Source organism: Lichenostomus cassidix, chromosome 5 (assembly GCF_008360975.1).
Source record: "Lichenostomus cassidix isolate B80296 chromosome 5, HeHo_3.0, whole genome shotgun sequence".
NCBI classification, from domain to species: Eukaryota; Metazoa; Chordata; class Aves; order Passeriformes; family Meliphagidae; genus Lichenostomus; species Lichenostomus cassidix.
This window is the reverse complement of record NC_139486.1, coordinates 4884856-4898321: the sequence shown is the minus strand read 5'-3', so window position 1 is coordinate 4898321 and position 13466 is coordinate 4884856. Positions and strand designations below refer to the sequence as shown.

General features: G+C 44.2%; 1 protein-coding gene across 2 annotated transcripts in view; it reads left to right on the top strand.

The window, feature by feature from the left end:
• The window catches only part of RTN1 (reticulon 1), a 111322-nt gene extending 100430 nt beyond the window's left edge, over positions 1-10892 (top strand). For both annotated transcript variants that reach the window (XM_085061088.1, XM_085061089.1), the window contains 6 exons: positions 6058-6265; positions 7152-7290; positions 8189-8258; positions 8644-8690; positions 8781-8839; positions 10064-10892. In XM_085061088.1, coding sequence (XP_084917214.1) covers positions 6058-6265; positions 7152-7290; positions 8189-8258; positions 8644-8690; positions 8781-8839; positions 10064-10106 — 566 coding nt within the window. In that variant the 3' untranslated portion in view covers positions 10107-10892. The remainder of the gene's footprint in view (positions 1-6057; positions 6266-7151; positions 7291-8188; positions 8259-8643; positions 8691-8780; positions 8840-10063) is intronic.
• The last annotated feature ends 2574 nt before the right edge of the window (positions 10893-13466 follow it).

The following is a 13466-nucleotide window of genomic DNA, read 5'->3' as shown; positions in this document are numbered from 1 at the left end:
CATGGACCTCCTTTGAAGGCTGGGTACCAAGGCTTTGCTCACACTTTTTGTACTAACTTCCATGGAAATGCTGCTTGATACATGATTATTTTTCACACAGTTGTTGCAGTAGAGGAAAAGCCAGAAAAGAGAGAGCAGATATTTTCAGAGGAGAAGCCATGGAAGATTTGAATTGTCCAGTCTCTGCTCGCTCGATCATTAATTTTCATCCTAAAATGCTTTCTTTGAGACATGGAATGGAAAGATTCCCATTTTTCCTACAAAAGTATTTTTGGAAGTAACCATGCAGGAGGACATTTTAGCTACAAGTTGGTTTGGATCCTCTGTTCTCCCTCTGGGATCTCTGCTCAGCAGTCTGGGGCAGCAGCAGCCCCACACCCCAGGGCTTATGGGGACCACATAGACCACCAAAGCCCAGCCTCATGTTTCCAGGTCCTAAGAAGAATTGATCCTGGAGCATTATTGATTAGTCCACCTTGGCACTGCCCTTTCCAGCCCCTACATCTGTCTTCTGGCTTTTTTGATGCCAAATACCAAGGAGCAGAAACATTTTCTGCTGCAAGCCATGGTGAGAGCTGTGAGAGCTTTCAGGCACTGGGGAGCCATTCCTTGCTGGCACAAGCAGTGCCTGCTGCTGCTGTTCCTTACATTTGTGAGGTTAATTTTAGCTTGCCCCCCAAACATGGGTATTTCCCAGCTGCTCATATTCACAGGTGGTTACCTGTACCATAGAGTTCACCTTTGTGCATTGCTAGTCTGGGAGTTAACCCTGAATGCAGAATCCCATTAGTTTAGTTAGATGAGTTCCTGCCATACAGTATGGCTTTATAGCATTGTTTTGGCATCTTTGGAAAATCTTCTAACTAGAAGTCTACTTGAGTAACATTCTGCAAGTTCTGCTGTGGTTTAAAAAGCACAAGCAGGCGATACTTGCAGGAAAACAGCTCATCAGACACGCTTCTCCAGAATAATTCTTCAAAGGCAGTGGCAGTGACCTGCAGTGCTGCTGTCTTAAAGATGGCTGGTAAGTCTTCCTTAATAAATGCAAATAGTTTTGAATCTGAGGCAGTTCTAGCAAAACCCGGAGTCCTTTTATACCTCCACAAATGACTCAGACCTCTGGTGAGTTGTGCTATAAAGAGTGCAAAGTGAGTGATGTTGCTTCCCTCCGTCCAGGAGACTAAAGGGAGATCATGGAAAACTACAGCTGAACAGCTTCTGCATGTTAATGGGCACGGTCAGGATTTTACAGTAGTGATTTTCAAAACAGGAGCCCAACCCTCAAGTGAAGCCAAGGCTGATTTCAGTGCCCAAACCCCTTTTGCTGCAAACTGGGTGGTTTGAAGTTGGCGTTTTGGCTCTCGGAAGTGGCTCTTGCTTAGCCAAACAGACTGAGCCCCTGTCCAATTGCATGCACATCACACATCGACAGCCTCACGTGGCACCAGCCTCCTGCTTCATGAATATTCAGCGTGCATTGCTCAGAATTGTGCCATTGTGGTGGGGTCTGGGCAGCACCGTGCACACACACACCCTCCCTGAAAAACACCCAGCTCTTGCAGGACCCTGCACCACACTAGGACCTTTTATTCTTTCCCTTCTGATTGACCAAAGTACTTCATTATTATGTGGTTAATTCATGCTGTGAGGGATCCTCTGTCCTTTAATTTATCTGGGGGATGCTGTAGCCACCTTAGAGCTGGGCTGGAAGCTGTCTCAGCCTGGCCGAGCGTGGGGCTGGCGCGTGGCTCTGCAGGGGAGTGTGTGTGTGAAAGCTGCAGTTCCAGCTCGGCTCCTGGCCCTGTCATCCTCATTCCCACTGCATCCCCATGTGCTGGAGAGGCTGCTCTGAGCCTGGCTGGTTGTCTCTTCAGTATGCCAAGGAAGGGGTGCAGGCAGGAACGGGCAGCTGCCCTTCAGCAAAGGCTCAGGCCACCAGTTATACTTAGTGACCTGTTAAAAGGCATTAAATCCTTGGGCTCAGAGTGTTTGGGAGGAGATTTTTGGTACCTTAATCAGTTTTACATGAACATAGGATGAGATGAAACTCAAAGCAGACATATAAATGTGGTGGACAATATAATATTTTATTTTCATTCCTGTTTAGAATTTTTAAAAAAGGGTATGGAGAGGGTTGATGCAAGTCTGGATTCACCTGATGGTCAAGGAGCAAGGCTGCTTGGTCTCTATTTACAGCACCACACACTGATGTGACACATCAGTGTCTGGTACTTTGGCTCTGGTGTAAATGGTTACAGGAGAAAATGGCACTCTGAGAAAGCCATGCAAAGGATCCCAGCTGGGCATTCTGCACCCAGTGCATCTCTCCCTGCTTTTAAGGGAGATTTGTTTAGGTGAGGAAATATAGGACAAAAATGTGTTTGACTACTGTCTCAGCAAGGAAGCATTTCTTTACCAAGAGGATGGTCAAACTCTGGAACAAGCTTCTGGAGAGATGGTCAATGCCCCAAACCTGTCAGTGTTTCAGAGGCATGTGGGAAATAACCCTCAACAACATGCTTCAGCTTTTGGTCAGCCCTGAGTTGGCCAGGCTGTTAGAGTGGGTGATGGTTGTAGGTGCCTCCAAATGAAATAGTTTTTTATTCTATTCTATTCTATTCTATTCTATTCTATTCTATGCCATGCAATGCCATGCCATGCCATGCCATGCCATGCCATGCCATGCCATGCCAATAATGTAAAAAGCTTTTGAAGTGACTGAAGCTGCAACTGGAGGAGAAAACTCTGACTGGTGTAGCTCAGGTGTTTTTAGCAGCATCTAAATTCCAGGGGAACTGACACAGCTCAAATCCCTGAGGCCTGTCAGCAAAAGTCTCCCCAAGTCTCCACTGATTTCTAGTTCTGGATTCTCCTTCTCCCCCTTCCCTGCCCAAGAAGCTGTGAGGTTCACCTCCCTCCTGTGTCTTCTTTTACAAAGGTTTGGCTCACCTCCTTCTCTTTAAGGCAGAGGAGGAGGAATGGCTGCAGGAGCAGCAAATCCCACCCGAGCAGCTGGACAGGACAGCAGAGCTGCAGCTCTCTGTCCCTTCAGGGAGATGGGGAGAAGGCAGATGTGCTTCCTGCCCTTGAAAATCCTGACAGACCTGGCAGGCTGTGCATGGGGGGAATGTGTTCCCAGGCTGGACCTGGGCACTGGGACAGCCACATAAAAGTCATTCAACTCATACCTCCCTTTTCTATGATGAGGTTTTCCAACTAGCAGTTGGCACATATTTTTTCCCATGCACATGGGAATATTTGCCTCAGGTCTAAAAGACACAGGATCCCTCTCTCCCTCTTTCTCCTTTGGCTGGAGAAAGAGGCCAGATGCTGTTTCATCTCCTCCCTTACGCCTGCACATGTCCCCAGAACTGTGTCACTTGGCCTCTGTCCATCTCGCTCTGATCCTTTCCTCACCTGATACAGCTTAGTAAATATCCCACTCATTCCATGGCAGGAACAGGCAACTTTCAGGATACACACATACCTGGTCAAGTCCACCTGAAGTAACTCAGCATCTTCCTTCTTGAGGGGAATGAGAAAATGCACTTTGGCATCTCTCTGCATAAGAATGCAGCCCACTGCCAGTCTGCAGGAGTATGAGTTGGAAGAGCATTGAAAGAAAAAGGCTTAGTTGCTCGTTTTGGATCTTATAATTAATTGGGATTGACTCAGGGAGCTCTGTTGGAGTCGGGTTTGTATTTTTTGGCTCAGCTCTCATTTGTTTGCCTCTCTAGTGCCTGTGTCTCAGGGAGTGTTTTCCCCTGGTACGTGTCCTTTTTCTGTCTTCAGCAGATGATGTGCCATGTACACCAGCTCACCTGTGCTTATTTAATTTCATAATGTGGAGCTTTTGTGTGATAGAAAATTTAAGTGTCTCAAAGTCAGATTTGCATACGTTTCCAGTACTGTCCTCTGACAGAGGAATTTTTGAGCACAAAAAATATTGGGTTGAGAATAATCCTGGAATCATAAAATGGTGTGGGTTGGAAGGAACCTTAAAGATCATCTCGTTCTACCCCTCCTGCCATGGGCAGGGACAAGTTCCACTTGTTCCAAGCCCCATCCAGCCAGGTCTTGAACATTTTCAGGGATGGGGCAGCCACAGCTTCCATGGGCACCCTGTGCCTGTGCCTCACCACCCTCACCAAAAATACAACACCTCCTGTCCAAATGCTCGCTGGTGACAGCACCCAGTTGTTGTGATTCAGGATTTTGTGGCACCTTTACTGAAAATAAATATGAAAAACGGCCAAACTCACATCTGCGTTCTGGATGCCATTTTGTAAGGATGGCAAATGCTTCAACACCTCAGCACTGCGAGCAAATTGTGGAGCTCCAGCTGAATCCTGCAATACAGCTGTGTCTGCTGCTGAACCTACTCACACAGGTGCTCTGGCAATGCAGTTTGGAGCATTCCCAACTCCATGGCCCAGGGCTCCTGCAGGAGCATGGAGCATTGATCTGTGAAAGACTGGTGCCTATTTTGTGGGGTCAGCACCCAGGATCCCAAAAGAGGCACCAAGGTCCCTTTTCCTGCAGCTTCCATGCAGCCCATGGGATCCAGTCCTGTGTGCTCATGGTCACAGTCTGGTGCTGAACGCTGGCACTTAAAAATAGTAAAAGGTTGTTATATAGTGTATATTGATGGAGGATATAATTGGATGTGAATGGTGCATGGAGAGAAGAGAGCTCAGTAATACAACAGCAATTTTTGCATTCAATCCCATCACTGTAAAGCCAGGCTAATATGTGTAATAGTAATGAGTAATATAACTCATTGACTCAAGGCAAACATGCCGTGGTGACTCACAATTTTTGGAGATTAGATGATAAGGACTAGGAGGCTGGATTAATTTTGTTTCTTTTAGTATCAGTGGTTTTTTTTTTTTTTTCTGACAGATTGCAGTTTTCCTGAATTTACTCTTTGTTCAGAATGATTTGACAAGTGGCATCTCTCAAATCTGTTTGGCTGGTGGTGTGTTCAAGCTGTTCTTGAGGACTTGTGCAGTGTGTGAAATTAAAGCTGTTTTGTTTAGATTGTCATGAGCACGTTCTCTGGCTGGATGAAGAGTCCTCTCAGAAACAGGTTGTTGGTGTAAACAGATTAAATTCACCTCTGTGGACTGGATGTTCAACAATCCTTACATAAAATTTTGCTTTTTTAGTTGCTGTTTTGAATGCTAAAATTTTTTGCTAGATACAGTGAAATAAACTATACAAAGTGGGTGGAAAACACTGTAAAAATTAACTGCTTTACAAATGCAAAAATCCACTATTTAAAATATATGCACTTGTTTTGTTCTAATCAGCACCTCCCATGGACTGGGGAAGTTATATAACAAGCAGAAAGCTTTTTTTTTTCCTTTGTAATATTTCTAAGACAGTTGGATTTGAGTAGCAAGAGAGATTTATTCTGTATTCAAAGGCCTTTTCTGAAAAATGGTTTCCTATTCATGGAACTATTAAGCAGCGGTAAAACCAGGAGTCTTTTGCTTCCCCAAAACTTATGAAATAACAAAATTAAATTGTCAAAACTTTGAATGGGAAAGGGGTTTATTGTGGCTAGCTGCAAACTTTCTCATTCATTTATCACTAACCAAAACTGGAAAACGCTTTGTTCAAGCATTTGGCAGTTGAACTTGTGGAAAATTGAAATCTGAAAATTGAATTTTCAGATTGAGTAAATGCAAGTTAGGTTGAAATCTTCCATACAGCCCTAGCAACAACACAAACCCCAGCTTGCTCTTGCCTTGCTGCTGCAAGAGACCCACCCACCGTGCTGCGGTTGGAGATATTCATCCATCTTATCTAACCCAGGCACAGGCACCAGGAAAACAAGGATTCCAAGTAGGTCATGGGTTGTCATTTCCTCAGCACGTCGCTCAAGTCCCTTCACTGCTCCTGCTGAGGAGCTCCTGTTGATGCTGCTGCGATCAGGAGCATCCTTGCTCCTCTTGCCCTCCTGCAAGGACTCTGAGGGTCACTTTGGCCACAATGGCCACCCTTGATGCCCTCCCACCTCCCTCCTTTAATGTGTTGGTCTTCTCCCCGCAGCTATCGACCTGTTGTACTGGCGTGACATCAAGCAGACAGGGATCGTGTTCGGCAGCCTCCTGTTGCTGCTCTTCTCCCTGACCCAGTTCAGCGTCGTCAGCGTCGTCGCCTACCTGGCCCTGGCAGGTCTCTCGGCCACCATCAGCTTCAGAATCTACAAATCGGTCCTACAGGCTGTGCAGAAGACGGACGAGGGCCACCCCTTCAAGTGAGTGCTTTTGTGCTGGATGAAATTCTCTTCTTGCTCATAAAGCGGGAAATAATAATGTTTTCTGTTCCGCAGCGTCTCAAAAATTGTAGGGCTGTGTTGGCTTAGATACCGGAGAGAGATGGGATTTTTTTCTCAAAAGGATGCAGGGAATTTTAAGCAAACAGAGAAAAAGGGTTTCATTAGAGCTGGTGATAATACAGCATCCCTGCAAGCAAAAAAGTGTTGTTTCTGGGCACAATCTATTGGGTATAGAAGGAAACTACGTATATTTTTTCTCCAGCAACCCAATATCTAAATGATGATGCCAGTGCTGAAGCACTTCCCACCCTCCACAGGGTCTGGGGGGTTTGTTCAAAGAGAGCGCTGATCCTTTCTTCTCTACTGTTCCAGCCAGTTGGTGAAACAGGCCATGGAATTGGTGTGGTTTACAAACACACACACACATTCACAATGAAGAAGAGTCTTGCTGGGGTGCTGCTCCTTCTGCTTCACTTGGGTCAGTTCTGAGACACCACTCATGACATGGGGATAGCTCGGAGAATAGCACAGAAATTTGTGGGGAAACACCCCAGGTAGGATTTGTGTCCCCCTTGGGTTGAGGCAAAGAGAAATCCATCAAGACCAGGCTCTGCATGGGGAGAGGGTGAGGCTGGAAGCAAACAGCCCCAGCTCAGCAATCCCCCCAGCTCAGGGAGGTGGATTTTGCAAGGTGTAGAGGGTGTGCTGCTGTCCCTGTGCCTGCAGGGAGGGGAACACATTGCTCCAGCACAAAGAAATGAAGTCTGGGAAGGAGGAGATGATGGGGTGGATGGGTACAGCCATGAACAACAGGGGAAACTTCCCAAACTTCCTGGATTTGTAATGGGACCTGTGTTTCTGGCAGAGCCTACTTGGAGATGGAGATGAATCTTTCACAGGACCAGATCCAGAAATACACAGATTGTCTCCAGCTATACGTCAACAGCACAGTCAAAGAGCTGAGGAGACTCTTTCTCGTTCAGGACCTCGTGGATTCTTTAAAAGTAGGATTGCTTTAAATATTTTTAACCCCTCTCTAGAGGATCAATCTACATTTCAAAGAGCTGCTTCCCATGTTGACAGGGTTGTCACGAAACCTAGTTTTGTGTAGCTCCAAATATGAAAGTTGCTCTGCTTTTTGATTTAAAAACTGCTTGTTTCCAGCACTTTAGAGGTTTGGCACTCTGCATTTGAATGTATTGATACATAATACATATAAATTAAAAAAAAAAAAAAAGGAGGTATAAATTTGCAGAACCAGCTTAGCTCCACCTCATTTCTAGAAGCACCTCTGCATTATTGCTTTCTCTTGCTTTGCTATGAAACAATGATCCCCTGTGTTAATCTGGATTTCCTCTATTGGTGGCATTTCCTCCTATGGAGGAAGGTCTTTTTTTACTCACTGCTGAAATAACTATTGATATTTAGCCTTACACCAAAGCAGGTGTCCTTTAGAACAAAGGGAAGATCATGAAGGGAGCAGGCATAGGTTAGGCTCCTAAATCAGTAAAGATTTTTAGGGAAATGTACCCATCTCTCAGCCTCAAGCGTTATCAGTCCCTGGGATTATCACTTTGGGGCTGTGGTTAAGGTGTTTGGGATAACTCCTGCCATCGTAAAAATTGGATGCAGAGGGCTGTCTGTGCCATTCTCAATGCAGAGTCCTACATGGATGCAATTTAAGCCCTAAATAGACGTGAAACCTCAGCTAAGAGGGCAAGAAGCAGAATGGAGAATGGGATTTATACACCTAGAAAATCTACCTACTTCCTAATGTGCCTTGCTTAACCACTCCCTTCCACATTAAAAAAGGCGAATATGCTGTTATGTTTGCTCGTTAAGCAAATGAATTTCTTCTTATGCTGACATTGGAGGTGATGTAATGATCTGTCTTTAATTTAGTTTGCAGTACTAATGTGGCTGCTGACTTATGTGGGAGCCCTCTTCAATGGCCTGACTCTTCTGATAATGGGTAAAAACCAACATTTCTTTTAAAAGCCTATTTTTAACTTGAACACCCTCTCGATTTCGGCTTAGACAAAACAGCCTATCCCTGGCATGCCTTCCCCTCATTTAAACCACCAACATTTATTTCCCTTCCCAGTAAATATTCATAATTCTGTTACATTGTCCCTCCTGACAGAGCTACTTTGCAGTTTACGGTTTTGCAGCTCCCAGTCCCAGAGCAGTGGGGAATTCCATATTTGGGATGCTCGAGCAAAGTGCATTTTTAATACAAATCTCCCTGGTGGATCAGCTGACCAAGTGGCACCATACGTGTTTGCCACTGAAGTAGGTCTCTCCTCTGGAGGAATCTGATCTGCAGGAGCATAACTCTGTGCTCTTTTTCTCCTCAGCTGTGGTGTCTATGTTTACTCTCCCCGTTGTATATGACAAGTACCAGGTAGGTCTGTCTGCAGGGTGCATTTGGGGTGTCTGGGGGGCTCTGCCTGGTTGTTGCCTCATTGATTTTGTCTCCTCTGGCTCTTTGCAGGCACAGATTGATCAATACTTGGGGCTGGTGAGGACCCACATAAACACGGTCGTGGCAAAGTGAGTTCAACATCTGACTGCAATCACAATCCTGCTGTAGGGTTGTGGTGCCCTGGGGGTGGCTGGGACCTGGCAGGTCCTGGGGACACTGAGCCCTGTCAGTGGTGTCCACACAGATCCTGGAATGGGAAAGGCTGAGGAAGGGCAGATCCCTGGAGAAACACAGCCCTTCCAAATAAAGGCAGCCTAAGGCACTACATCCTTCTCTCCCCTCTCCTGCCATTCGGGGTGATACCTTAATAATTTCAGGGGTTTTTTTTCCTCTTCATGTATCTGTTACTTGGTGTAGTTCTGTGCTCTTACAGAATGCTGAAAACCTCTGTTCCCAACACATTTAACCAAAACAAAGCTCTCTGCATAGAGATTCAAGGACATATTCATTACCCTAGGGTCCGAAAATATGTAAACAGTGCTGAAAGGTGGAAAGTGCCTGGGGTGATCAATATCATCACCTGAAGGTGTGATTGGAGAATTAGGGACCAATATGCCAATAAGACAGAATTTATAAAAGGTGAAGAGGTCGTTCACACCACTTTGGATGTAGTCCCTCGAGGGGGACTTGGCTTGCCCAAGTGTACCTCGAATAAATTTTTATGCTTTTATACTCCTAATTTATCTTGGCCTCTGTTTCAGATAGCCTGTTTTAGGCATCAGGGGGAGCCATGGGCAGAGAACCCAGTCATAGACTGATGTCCATACTTTCACTGACCAGAGCAAACAGGAGAGAATGAGTTAATTCTCTTCCCCACTGACCACTCCAAGCCTAGTTTTTTGCATTGGGAGAGTGAATAGCCTTAATAAACAAAGTGGGAATTAGAACACCACCCTGTTACAGAAAGAAAATACCTGGAAGCACCACGGATTTTAGTGTTTCAAACCCCCATGGAACAGGCAGAAGACCTGGGTGAAATTTTGAATTGCAAATTCATTTTTTAGACTTCGTGCCTGGCTATCTATAGAAAATGGACCATGGAGAAATAATGCTGGGGGGAGAATATCACTGAGCATATCCCAAGATTACATGCACCACCAAAAACCAGGCCTGTAAGAACACCTAGAAGGGCATCACTTCTGGTTTTTATGGCATTTTAATTCACCTGTTGAGACAACACATTGAATGTGGATTAGAGATTATCCCTGGATAAGAGTCCAAGTGGTGAACCACTGCAGTGGAATAACTGCCTCACTATGTAATCCTTTTTCTTTTTCTTCTTTCTTTTTTAGGATTCAAGCTAAAATCCCAGGTGCTAAGAGAAAGGCAGAGTAAAGCAGACATCAAGAACTCATCGACTACAGTAGTGCATAATGGGGAAATCTGGAGTGAAAACAGCTCTGTTCTTACACTTTACTGCAAATTTATCATTCTTTTTTTTTCTCAACACCATAATCTTAGAAACATAAAACTCAGAAGCAGTGCTTTTCCCCTGCTGCTTCTGCACTTAGAATATTTGCAATCACTTGTGTCAAGCACTAAAGTATAGTAAAGAGAAAAGTGTACTAGATGTGGTTTTTTGTGTTGCTTATAAAGTGCATGATGGTGAGAGCCTAAATAATATTGACCTCTTTATTTAATTTTTTTTTTTTTTAGTGTTTTTCCTTCTTCTATTGGCATTGCTTCTATAACTTTTAATGTTACATGTGGCTAGGGGCTTTCCTGCTTAGCGCACTTGATGCAATAGTTAAAATTGCTTCTACGTCACTGGGTTGCTGGTTGGATTCATCTTTATTAACTATATAGAATTGTAGACTGATGTTTTAGTGTTTTCCAGCACAAATAAAATAAACAGTAATCGGTACTTATGGTAATCAGTTTTGTATAACTCAAAAGGAAAAAAAAACCAAAAAAAGAAAACAAAACCCAGTACTTTTGTCGTAAAGGATTGACAGGCTGATTTACATGTATGGTAACTGGAAAGTTCCAGCATGTTCAATTTATTACGATTTGTATTACATTCTCTGTAGTTCCTAATGGACTTAATTATGGACTCTGAATATTTGCACTTATGTACTTGATACCGAATGCAGAAATAAATGTTACTAAATGTAAAAAGTTCTCCTTCTTGTCACCACTGGGATTGTCTTGACATTTGGGGACTGGACACACACTGTTCTAAAAGGAGCATTTTCTCTCTCCCTTGGACATCTGCACACACTTTGCCCTTACATAATAGTGCAGGTCCAACTAGTAGTATCCAACTAAGAGTATGTAACTCATCTAATATTTTTATATCTCGATGATCTTTCTTTGAATGAAAGAAGGACCTCTGCGCACAGTTTGTTTATTTTTGCTGGTGGTGTAGCAAATATCAGGCACATGAACAAATGTCTCTTGCTCCATTTGCACACTGTGTGAACCATGAGCAGCACAGCATGGAGACATCAGCACAGCAAGAAGGGCTTTTCAGCTTCCTTATCACCAAGGAACTCTCTTACCCGAAGCTGTTCTCTGAAATCTGCTTTAAACAGGATTCATGCCAAATCTAGAGGCTGGGGGCTGAAACAAACATTTACTCTGGTTCATAGGTGAAGGTTTTTAAAAGTTGGCATTGGTGCTTGAGAGCCATCAGAGGAGAGAAACAGCTGTTGAACATTATCCAAAGTGCTTCAAAACAAGCAATTGGTTAAGGGCTTGATTTGCCCATTTGTGGAACAAACCTGTGGATTTCTTTTTTGTATGAAAACATAAACATCAAAATATTTTCAGCCAAATTTATGTTTTTTCAATCACAAAGGTTTTATGCAGAATTTATTTTTATACAAAGAACTAGATCTTTAAACACTTATCCCAAGTTTTTCAATTTGAAGTCTTTCCTTAGACTCATTCATTAATTCACCTTTATCTCAGTTCCCCATGGCCATGGTGACACCTGTCCTAGGTCAGGCTGACGTTCTCTGTGTGTGTAAATGTACAAACCAAATGCACATGAGGAGTTGGTAGAAATATTGATATGGCTGTGGGATAGTTAGTTCTCGTGACAAGTCTCAAATACCCTTACTTTCATTTAAGCTTTATATCTAAATATTCTTCTTTTTCACATTTAAAAATACTAGGCTGCGTTTTAAATGTCACCCACAGCTAGACAGGAACATTTTTCCTCAATGAAAAACTGTATATCTCAAAGGAATATATATTGCTTTTGATCCAATGGAGTATGTTTGTTTTAGCATCTACAGTTTGCAACCAGGAGTTAAAATTCAACATGAACTCCCAGCTTTAACTGCCTTGGAGTTCTCTGTGTCTCTGAGGAAGAGAGTACAGACCACGCAAAACATCCTTGAGGATAAAGATTGACCTTCAGAATTCTTATTACTTACAAGATGATTGTGTGGGCCCAACATGTTAATTTTGAAAATGAGCCCATTTAATGTCCCATCCCTCTGATCCCATAAATGTGTTCTTCCCTCACACCCCCAGTGCACTAATATCCAAGACTGGCCTTTTGCAATGCTGCAAAATCACCATTTAAAGGCTACATCTCCTGTGTATTTGGAAATAAAGCAGAATAAAACCTTCTGGAAGAGTCCAAATATTCTCAAGAGCCTAAATCAACAGAGACCAAGATTCCCATTCTTGTCTCCTCCAGCACCACCTTCTCTCAAGCCCCACATCCCTCCAATCTGAGCACCTCACAAACCCACGTTCTTTTATCTTTCCTCCCATCCCACCTTGCCAAGCCAGCTCCCCAGCTGCCTCAGAGCCACCCTGATTTTCCATACATTTGGGAGTAACAGCCTGCAGGTGCTGCTGGGCAGCTGGGGTGGGTTAGCCTGGTGGGTGAGACCAACTGGGAAGACCATGCTGGGATGTGGGAGAAGCAGAGGGTTTGAGGCAGGGTTTGGATTGCTGATGCTGCCCACAGCCACCATCCCCTTCCTGGGATCACAGCAGAGCTTCCCATGATACCTTTGAATGTGGAAGCTTGGAGAAAGCCAAACTCTGCTAATTCCCAGTCCTGCTAAAAACTTGAAATAACAGAGTCCCTGCGTGTACAGGGAGTGAAGGATTTTAACACCCTCAGTGTCCCTGCTAAGTCTCATTCATGGAGCAGCACCATGGGGAGGGGTTGGACATCCATTTTTTTTGGTTTTCAAACAAGTGTGGGGGGAAATGACCAACACTGAGCTCTACATGTGAAAATATTTTAGTGTGATTACAGTAGATGGCTGAAGACAGCAGAATGACATTCATGAGCTCTACTCTGAGGTACACAAGGATGCAAAGCCCTTTTGTTTCTGATCTTCATTTGCAGTCAAAGTAAAAAGCAGCAATAGAAAAGCTTGAATAGTAAAAGCAAACTTGTGGGGGTTTCTTGGCAGGTGTAACCTGGGAAGGAGCTCACTCTGCCTGGGTAAAATGCAGGGGAAGGTGTTAAATCCTTCATTTCTCTTCAAAATTCCCTTGCCTGGGGAACCTGGACCAAATACCTGTTCCAGGCTGTGCCTCTCATCCTCATCTCTGGATAGTTTGTGATGCTGATGTTCCCTTTCTGGAGAGGAAGCTGAGAGGTGAATGTCACAGGTTTGTTTGGATGCAGGGACAGGTACGGAGCAGGCCTTTCCATGGCTGGGAACTGGCTGGGTAATGTAAATACAACTTTTGATCAGCTCAACGTGGTGCTGCCTTTCA